Source organism: Prosopis cineraria, unplaced genomic scaffold (assembly GCF_029017545.1).
Source record: "Prosopis cineraria cultivar Desert tree isolate PC_DT_omini unplaced genomic scaffold, ASM2901754v1 PC13, whole genome shotgun sequence".
Lineage (NCBI taxonomy): Eukaryota > Viridiplantae > Streptophyta > Magnoliopsida > Fabales > Fabaceae > Prosopis > Prosopis cineraria.
The window spans coordinates 4,788,921-4,798,869 of NW_026555344.1; the positions used below are offsets into that span (position 1 = coordinate 4,788,921).

A 9,949-nucleotide genomic window follows, 5' to 3' on the forward strand; every position below is an offset into this window, starting at 1 on the left:
ACTACAGAAGACCAATTCTTGTCCACATATGATATACATGCATGCATATACATGTGGGTTTATGTGTGGGGACTCCGCATGTATGAATCAAAGCGATTAAACTTTGATGGTTGCATGTAATGTAAATAGACCACCACTACATGTGCAAAAAAATTTTCCAAGTTTGAATCCCGTAAAAAGAGAAAATCCCAGTATCTGAGATATATTTTGAGTGACAATTGTTCTTTGAATTTGTAGACAAGTTAAGAAAAACCCAACATAGACTAGTCTGGTTTTGGTGAAACCCAGTTCGTAATGAATTATGCTAATCAAATCATACAAGTCAGGAAGTGTATATAGACTAGTCAGAAAACAGTCAAAACCCTAAAAAAAAAAAAGGGGAAAAGATCCCAGGTGAGGCATAGAGCTGCTGTGAAGCTGCAGAGAGTCAGTGAGGCAGCAAATGCTTCTTCAGAAGGAAGATAGGTGATGAGGGGGACTAGTATACAGTAATAGTAATGGGAAAGAGATGTGCTCAAAGGAAATGGAAATGAATGAAAGGGGCGAGTTAGGTGTGGCACATTAGTAAAGGAGGGAGAGCATGTGTTATGGGGCAGAGCAACAGAGTGTGTGAACAGTTTTAACCTCAGAGTGCACTTTCCTGACAACTTGCCAGAGAGAAAGACAAGTGCTTTGAATTGCAAGCAAACAAGTCCGAACCTCCCTGTACCCAATAGTCTTTTCCCTGCACTGTCTCTCTACCTCCACTATTCACGCAAAATAAGAGAAGAAGAATAATTAACAAAAAAAAAAAACTCATGCTAGTTTATGATGAAGTTACTAGTAAGTCTATTTTTTAAGTTCTTTTTAAGAGGAAGACCCCTGCTTCCTTTGGAAAAAGATTATCAAGCATGCAATGGCTTTCTTGATTATTTACCACACGATGGGAGTTTAAACTTCCAAGAGAATATTTCTTAATCATCCTTCAATGAGTACCTTTAACTACTAATTATATAATATCAAGGGCTAAAGGAAGTGTGATGTGTCAAGCTTCCTCTTGTGGTAATCATTTAATGGGCAAACATTTGAAAAGGGTTATGATGATGGTACCCAAAGAGGCCAAATTGACTGTAACCCAATATCTACATAGATGATGAAAGTGAGAAAAGTTAAAGTAAAAAGCGAAAGCATCAAATCCGTACCAGAGAAAAAAAATAATAAAGCAGGTTTCAGCTATAGCTCTAAGGCTTTCAATATCCATCAACCAGATCATGCCACACATACTAAGCCAAAAAAGATCTAAAATGACACGAACGAGACTGTCTCTTGTTCAAAAAGTTACCACACATACCCTCGGATTACAAAAGAGATTGCTATGACCACTGGCGTTCTTCAGCTCAGCAGCTTACATTACAGTGTTACACTGCTCATGATAATAATTAACAATTTTACGGTATAACTTTTTATATGATAACATTTTGTTTATATTGCCAAAGGTCAAAATTTATTATTTCAGTGGACAATATTTGGTCAGACGTGTCACAAATTTTACCATAAAATAAGTTCCAAAATAACATGATAATATCAGATGGCACTATTTTCCATAACTGTGATGTCAATACAGCAGAGCCTAAGGTGCATGGACTAACCTGCACTTGAATTATTTTTTTTTATTTTTCTTTGTACATTTGTTTATAGATTTCTGCAAAAGATGTCAGAGACAACAAAGGCAGCTGCAAAGAAAGAAGAAAAAACAGAAGCAGTAGCTGCAGGCGGTGCAGTCATAATAATAAGAACAGACTCCCTCACTCATTCACAGCACATAAAGAAATAAAGAGGAGGTGGCAGTGAAAGCCAGAAGAAGTATATCATCAGAGCCATTGGTATCTATTTATCCATCTCTCTATCTATCATCCATGCACAGAAGAAGATTCTGCCCTTTGGAAAAAAAAAAAAAAACTATCAGCCCCAACTTATAGAACCAATCCTCTATCTTTTTCTGTCTTTGTTTGAAGCCTGTTGAGCTCTTGTTCTTTATTCATCAGTGTGTAGAAGAGAAACTTATATTCCTCTCTTTTGTCTGAATCAAGAATGATGAATACTGCAAGAAATAGGCCTCCTTTCACAGCTTCTCAGTGGCAAGAACTTGAACAACAAGCTCTTGTTTTCAAATACATGGTCTCAGGGACACCGATCCCACCTGATCTCATTTACTCCATCAAAAGAAGCCTAGACTCTTCAATATCTTCAAGGCTTTTTACTCACCATCCGGGTGGTAAGCACGTGAAGAAGAAGCAAGTTCATATTTCTTTTGTTTCAAAGCTTATAGTTCGTTCTATGCTATTTGATATATTACTTTCTGTATGCCTATTATGCAGTGGGATGGGGCTGTTTTGAGATGGGTTTTGGGAGAAAAATTGATCCAGAGCCAGGAAGGTGCAGAAGAACAGATGGTAAGAAGTGGAGATGCTCTAAGGAAGCATATCCAGATTCAAAATACTGTGAAAAACACATGCACAGAGGAAGAAACCGTTCAAGAAAGCCTGTGGAAGTTCCTTCATCAACAAGCAGCATTACCACAAACACCTCGCAAGCAATCTCACCATATAGCCTTAACAGAGGTCTTTCCATGATGAGCAGCAACCCCAATAACAACGCCACATCCTCAATCTCTTCTTCCTCTTTCCCTTTCTCCGAATCATCATCCCAATATCCTTACCAAAATTCTTCTCTTAATCCCTTCTTTTACACCCATTCAACCTCTTCGAGACCTCCTGATTCTGATTTCTCATCTCAAAACAACACTACCCATCAGCTATTTTTGGACTCTGGATCTTATTCTCATGATGAAAAAGACTATAGGTTTGTGTAAAACAAAAAAGTTGGCAACTTTGTTCTTTCTCTTTGGTTAGATGGTGACCTTCTTTTTTATTTTTGATTTTGACTTTATTCTTTCAAGCAGAAATATTCATGTGGACGAAAGGGCATTTTTCCCAGAAGCTTCAGGGTCTGCAAGAAGCTTCCACGACTCATACCACGAATTATCTATGAGCTCCTACAATAAATCCTATTCAAGCTCGCAGCAGTTTCAAAGCCTCAGTGATAATGACAGTAATCCAAGGCAACAAGAAGAGCAACATTGTTTTGTTCTAGGAACCGACTTCAAATCACCAAGACCAAGCAAAAGTGAGAAAGAGACTAGCACTGAAACTGCCCAGAGACCACTTCACCACTTCTTTGGGGATCAGTGGACTCAAAAGAACACAGATTCTTGGCTCGATCTCGCTTCCAACTCCAGAATCCCCACAGGTGATGATCATTATTACTGTGCTAGTTCTTTAAATGCCCCACCTCTTAACTGTTCTATAGAACCAAACCAAAAAAAAAAAAAAAACCAATTTTTACATTCAATACCATCCTTCTAGTTAAATTAATAAAGAAAACCCATCATCAATATAAGATTTTTCTTAAAGTAATTGTATTATTTAGCCTCTTCCTTTTCTTCCTCTACAGATGAATGACGTTTTGGTCATGTGTGATGATAATGGACACGGCCGAGAGAGAGAGAGATAAAGATGAAAGGTCTGGTGGCTAGGGGAGCTTACCTTTGATAAAGCAGCAATGTTTGTTATGGAGGAATGTGGGGGCCCACACTTGGATTTGTGTCTTTACTTTAGGTTGATATCTAAATATACTTTCTTGCTTCCCTCTGAAGAAAACATGTCTCCTATTTGCGCACACTCTGTGTGTGTGTTGATTTTGTTTGACTGAGTTGTGTGGACCGGAGGGAAATTAAAGAAAGGAAGCAACTTCAGTTGTTTGTGTGAAGTTCTGCACTTTGCTTTCCAATTCAAATTGCCTCTGTAACTTTTGCTTATTCTCTATATGTTTATGGACCCAAACACAACATGTGCTATCAATATATATATATATATATATATATATATGTTGTACCTTTACCATAAAATTCTCTGTATCACATCTATATGGACAACTTGACCTCACAGAAGGTTTTGATGCTGCACTTTCAAAACTTGCTATTGCATTGTGCTTTTCAGTGTCCGTCCATTTGAATGAGCAAACCGCATTAATTTACTTTATATTTTTCTTCAATTATAATTTATTCCTGTCTTATTCAAAAATATTATCTAACTTCATATACATACATGCATATATACATATATACATATACATACATATATATACACAGAGAAAAATGTCTCCCACCATCTATTTTCGTGAACATGGTTAATTTTTTTTTTTTTACAGAGTGATTTGTAGAAAATAAATTATTTTTTCTGTTTTTTTTTTTGGCCCATGATAGTGTAATATTTTATCCTTATTATATGAAGCTTTGATAATTGTATCAATGTTTGTTACTTATTAAAATGTAATTGGAAGCAAATTTTCTGTTGCTTAAAATAACGTTGGATCGCTCATTTGATGGAGCCATGAAAATGTGCAAATGAGTTAACCGGCCCAATGGATTGGTTATATATATATATATATATATATGGGTTGAAACTCACCAATTGGATTAAGTGAGTTGGCCCACCGAATTTTTTTTTACCAATTAAATATGTACATTGCTTCAACTATTAACATTCGCTCCTTGTACAACGCGCAAGCAATCTTGATTTGACTTTGAATATTATTAGTTATATATTAAAAAAAATAAGAGAGAATTGCTATATAAAAATTATAATATTTTAGATCTCATAACAGTTCCTGTTCGGTGCTAGGCCACTATCACAGTAAACTTTAAAGGATTTCCATACACCGTTGGTCCCAACCAGAAGGGGGGATATCCGATTTTCATTACAATGGAGGAAACATTTCAAATCTATGCCATTAAACTGAATTAGATGATTTAGAGATACTTTTTAAAAGTACATACTAATTTGAGTTAAAGTATATTTTTAATTCTTTAATTTTAGACAAAATTTTATTTTAATCCCTTTATTTTATAAAATATTTTTTCAATCATTTAATTTTAACATTATTACTTTCATAACAAAAAAAAATTATATTAAATTTTAAATATTGACAAAATATTATCAAATGTTAATATATTAAGTTTAATTTTTTTAAAATAATAATAATTGTCACAAAAATTATTTAAAACTAATAATATTAGGATTAGAAAACTAAAAAGATGCTTTATAAAATTAAAAGATCAAACTAAAATCTCATATAAAATTCAATGATAAAAAATATTCTTTAACCTATTAATTTGTATCATTAAAATTTAAACTAAATAATTCAAATTTGTAGTGGAAGTGCAAACATAGTGAAAAGAAACAAAGTCCCCAGTATTAAATAACATCATTGCAATGTTTGGTACCTTGGTATAAAATAAAACTTTAAAAAAAATTGAGAAATGTACCTATCTCTGTTTTTTAAAATGTATTTTCCATTTCTTTTTCAGAAAAGGACTAGTCTACAACAACACAATGTATAATACATTTTCCTAAAGCCAACTTTCTTTCCAATCAATGTTTTCCCTATTCTCTTTATTTTCTTTTGTTAATTACTTAATTAGGATTGTACAACCCTCCACTTCAATCTTGGGAAAGATTCTAGAGGGCTCACATATGCAGCACAAGTTTGAAATTAAAATGTAGCACCACACATCTAAGGCCCCGTTTGATAGTTTGGAATCATGGAGAAAGAAATGAAATTAGACATGGAATCTATTAACATGTGTGTTTGGTATGCAATAATTATGATTCTTTGAAATCAGGATTCAAGGAAATTTGATGGAATCCAATTCCATCGTATGCATCATGGAATCCAATTCCATGGTTCTTTTTCTCCAATTTGCCCCTTCTCTCTCCTCCAATATAATTTTTTTTAATTTTAAAAAGGACACTTTAGTCTTTTCTTATTTTAAATACTTATATTTTATTAAAATTATATCAGGATTCCATCATTACACCAAACACACTTTTAAATCCAATTCTATTCCAATTCCAATTCCAATTCCGATTCCGATTCCGATTCCGATTCCAATTCCATTAAAAACTCTTCCATCATACCAAACATGGCCTAAATGACCCAGTCTCTAGATCCTCATTCCCAATTACTACCTAAGTCCAAAACTCTCATATATATATATATATATATACATACATATATGTATATATATATATATTCTCACACGCATGCTTTATTTTCTCACACACTACTTTTCCAAACCATTTTTCAGGGAGAACAATTTCTCAGATTATGCTTCTGTATTTCTTCCACAATTACGATCAAAGATAGAAGGCATGAAGGAAAAATGACACGCTACGACTTGTTAGAGACATAATGGCAGTTAATGAATCGTCGAATTAAGGAAATGATACCGAAGGACCAGTAATTGGTGAAGAATATTATAAAATTGGATAAAGTGAAAGGCCATCGAATTAAATACGAAATCAGTTTTTTTTTTTTTTAAAGTCTCAGACGTTTCAATTTCATTTCTCTAATTTCACGAACAACAGTAACCTTATATTCTATAGAATAGGGCAAATTTTGCCTCCGCCACAACTGAATACAATACATCACCAAATCAAACAATTTTTGACCTGGAAGCTATGTCTAAATGCAAATTAACATCTAACTCAACAAACTGTTGAGTTTGGGATTATTTTTCTATAAATTATGTGGCAAGCACAAAATAAAACAAGGTCTGATTTTATATCATGAGGACTAATTTGAAACTCGCATGAAACCAGAGGAGCCAAAAGTTCATTTGAACCAAAGTAAATTCATATACTCCTATTATCCTGTTCACTCACCTGTCCCTAAGCTAGCATGAATTCATACCCAATTCAAAATTATATTTCATTAAGAACATCATGAATCTGAATCAGTACAAGAAAATACATGCATGCCACATCTCTCTCATGATAGCTTTCACAAGATTAATTAAACCTAAGATTCATCACTAAAACAATAATCAGTCAATCTTCTAACACCCAAAAGCCAGTCGGAAACATGATGCTTGTGCTTGACCATCAAAGTAGTACATCTTATAGATGACTCAATCACCCACCAGTCATTTTAATTTTGACTCCAAACACAAGCCACACATTCATCCACCATAGCAGAATTTTACAAAAGGTAAAGCTTCATCAGGGCCGGAAGAATCTCAGGAAGTAGTCATGTCATAGACTGGCACTGAAAATGCGCATTTCCTCGGCATTCACAGTCCATTTCCAGTTAAAGTCACATACAGATACAATAGACCATTCAGACAAAAAATAACACTATTTTTTTCATTTCTTATTTCAACCAAAGTAGTTCAGGAAGTTTGGTTTTGAAATGCTGTATTGCAAAAGGTTTGAGTCCTTACAAGTTATTTATACATACATTATCGCCTCAGAATTCAACAGCAATTCCATCAAGACTTGGTTTCTTAAGAATTATTGTGACATTGCGGGCAAACAAACAATACTACTCCAACTTCATCTGATAAATTTCTCTTAAATCTCCCATTCAGAAAGACAACCAGGCAGAGAGCAATGGACAAAAGGAAACACAAAAGTCAATATTAGAATGCAAATGGTGAATCCTCGCTGGATAAATATAATACTCCATCTCGGCTATCTAATTCAGCACCAATAATCTTGATAGTAGTACTTGGCTTTTTCAGCCAAAATAGAACAGCAGAACATCACGCCCATTACCAAAGCAAGAGTCAGTGAGTTCAATAACCAAATGATCGATCACACCAAATTTTAATCACTATGTATAATAAAGTCATAAAATTAGGTGCAGATACATCAAAATGGGGGAACAAAAAATCAAATTCTGTCATTGCTAGCTAATTCTTCAAACCTTCCTGGCATCATTGTACAGTTAACATGTTAGAGCAAAAATAAAAAACTATAGAACCAAAGAGGAAGAGGGGACTTCTTTAGACTATGAGCCGTGTAATGAAACAAAGGACAGTAAGTATAAATGTAGGAAGGAACGCATGGAAAACGCCAACTATAAATACCAATATACAGAATGATTCGAGACCCGAGCATTCGTTCCTTGATTCGTTTCTTTCAATCCTTGTTTTCTATGATGTTGTTGCCAGACTCTGGAGAATTTCAATCCAGCCCAATGAAAATAATTGCTAAGAACATTTCGCTCCGAAATTTTCAAGCACTAACTTCAAAGGCATCCTTCGTCCTTAAAAGTTGCCTTCTCTTGAAAACTAAGAAACCAATCACACCAATCTGCATGAGTCCCGCAATACCCGCAAATAGAAGACCGATCTTCTTCCCTCCGTTCATCCGCTGCGATGTTCGCCGCAGGGGAGGCCTATGGTGGGAGCGATTGGGGTTCCCCGCTGAGTTTGCGACCTTCGGTCCTGGGTCCGCATGAGAAAGATTATGGGGCGACTGAGAATGGGAAGGCGGCGGCCGATATTGGTGAGGCGGCGGCGTTAAAGGGGGCGAAGTTGGCCGTCGAAATGGCAGGAGCGTGAATGGAGGTTGCCGTGTCGGAGGTGGCGACTTTAAAGGGGGCAAAGGCGGCGGAGGCAAAGGTGGCGGCTTTAAACTGGACCAAGGATGCGGGGGCCGGGGCAACGGCGGCGGTGAAGGTGACGACCGAGGAGGAGGACGTGGCGATACTGATGTAGAGGGGGCCTGGGACTCGGCAATAACAGAATAAATACTGAAGGTGATGCTGAAAATTATCAAACCCAAGGTCGACAATGTTGAATCCATGGAACAACAAAAAAGGGATTCCCTTTTCAAGGACGATGAATGTCAAAATCAGGGTTTTCAGGGACTTGCCGCATCTAGGTGTATCCACCCTTTCTTCCTTCTTCGTATTTAGCTCCGAATTGAAGATCCTGGCCTCCCAACAGAACTGCCATAGAAACAGAATCCAAGCATACGATCGCTTCGAATCAGGACATTCCCAGCGACAGCTTCCTACTCTGCATAAAGAATTCGAAGAACTGGATCGTATGGGTTTGTCCCCAAACCTCCGGTCAGTTGCTTTTCCGAAGAAGGGGAAGAAAAAACCCACAACCCCAATATTCGAAATCAGGTGGCTAGGGTTTTGTTCTCACGCCCCAGAAAAATGAGGGACCTGAAGAACAAAGAAACGGGTCAAAGAAGGAGGCTGCAAAACAGTGCAAGGTTGAATCAATCCCAACTCAACCACCATAAATGAAGGTCCTTCATGAGAAAGGTGAAAGGGTCAAAGGGAAAATGATCAAGAGAAGCGATAGGTGGAGTAGGATAATAACGGAGGCATTGAATTTGATGTGCAGAGGAAGGACAAACGGGATTGAATTTTGCGCGGAAATTGGCAGCTTTCTCAGAAAATGGAAGATGCACAGCGAGAGAGGGAGGGAGGGTAGGGGATGAGACAGAAAGTCTGCGGGAGATTGAACCGGTTTGGGCTAATTTAGGCGAGTGATGAGCTAGCAACAGCGAATCTTACGCCTGTCATGACTCACTCATGACTTTACACAGACGGAGAAAAACGGGGAATAGAGAGACTAGAGAGAGGGAGGAGGGAGGGAGAGAGAGAAGGTGAGGAGAGGGAGTGATGACATGGCAGCCATGGTGGGCCCAATTCTTACTGAGATGCTGTTCGATTGTATGGGCCCATCTTGGTATAATGGTCTTGGGTGGGTATGAGATAGAGAAGGCCTGGGGTTGAGTACATTGGATCCTTTGAATATTGTATATTAAATTAAGGGTGTTTATAAGATGAGACAGAACCGAAACACTCTCGTCCCATGTCTCGTCCCGAAAAAATAATTAAGACTAAATTTTAGTCCTATGTCCCGTCCCATATCCCGTCCCAAAAAAACGATCAGAACTGAATTTTAGTCTTATGTCCCTTCCCGTTTCGTTAAGAGTCGGGATGGAACAGGGATAAGATCGGGACGTCCCGTCGTCCCGATAAATGCAATAATATCAAAAAAAGATTTGGATAATAACGTTCATTAAAATTTTAAATCATATAA

The 9,949-nt window shown here is 36.8% G+C and overlaps 2 protein-coding genes across 3 annotated transcripts; one reads left to right on the forward strand and one right to left on the reverse strand.

Annotated features, from left to right (window-relative positions):
- The first annotated feature begins 214 nt into the window (after positions 1–214).
- Positions 215–3,974, forward strand: LOC129291679 (growth-regulating factor 5-like). Of its 2 annotated transcripts, XM_054929158.1 has the most exons (5): positions 215–1,862; positions 2,070–2,254; positions 2,358–2,841; positions 2,942–3,288; positions 3,493–3,974. In XM_054929158.1, exons 2-5 carry the CDS (start codon positions 2,071–2,073, stop codon positions 3,498–3,500), a joined length of 1,023 nt encoding a protein of 340 aa, XP_054785133.1. In that variant the 5' UTR covers positions 215–1,862; position 2,070; the 3' UTR covers positions 3,501–3,974. The 2 variants fall into 2 exon arrangements, with proteins under 2 accessions (XP_054785133.1, XP_054785132.1); XM_054929157.1 differs by lacking the exon at positions 215–1,862 and having other exon boundaries at positions 1,874–2,254.
- Positions 3,975–8,117: 4,143 nt separating this feature from the next.
- On the reverse strand, positions 8,118–8,690 carry LOC129290943 (leucine-rich repeat extensin-like protein 3). The gene has a single exon (XM_054928006.1). The coding sequence runs from the start codon at positions 8,688–8,690 to the stop codon at positions 8,118–8,120; it is 573 nt and encodes a 190-aa protein (XP_054783981.1).
- Positions 8,691–9,949: the final 1,259 nt, after the last annotated feature.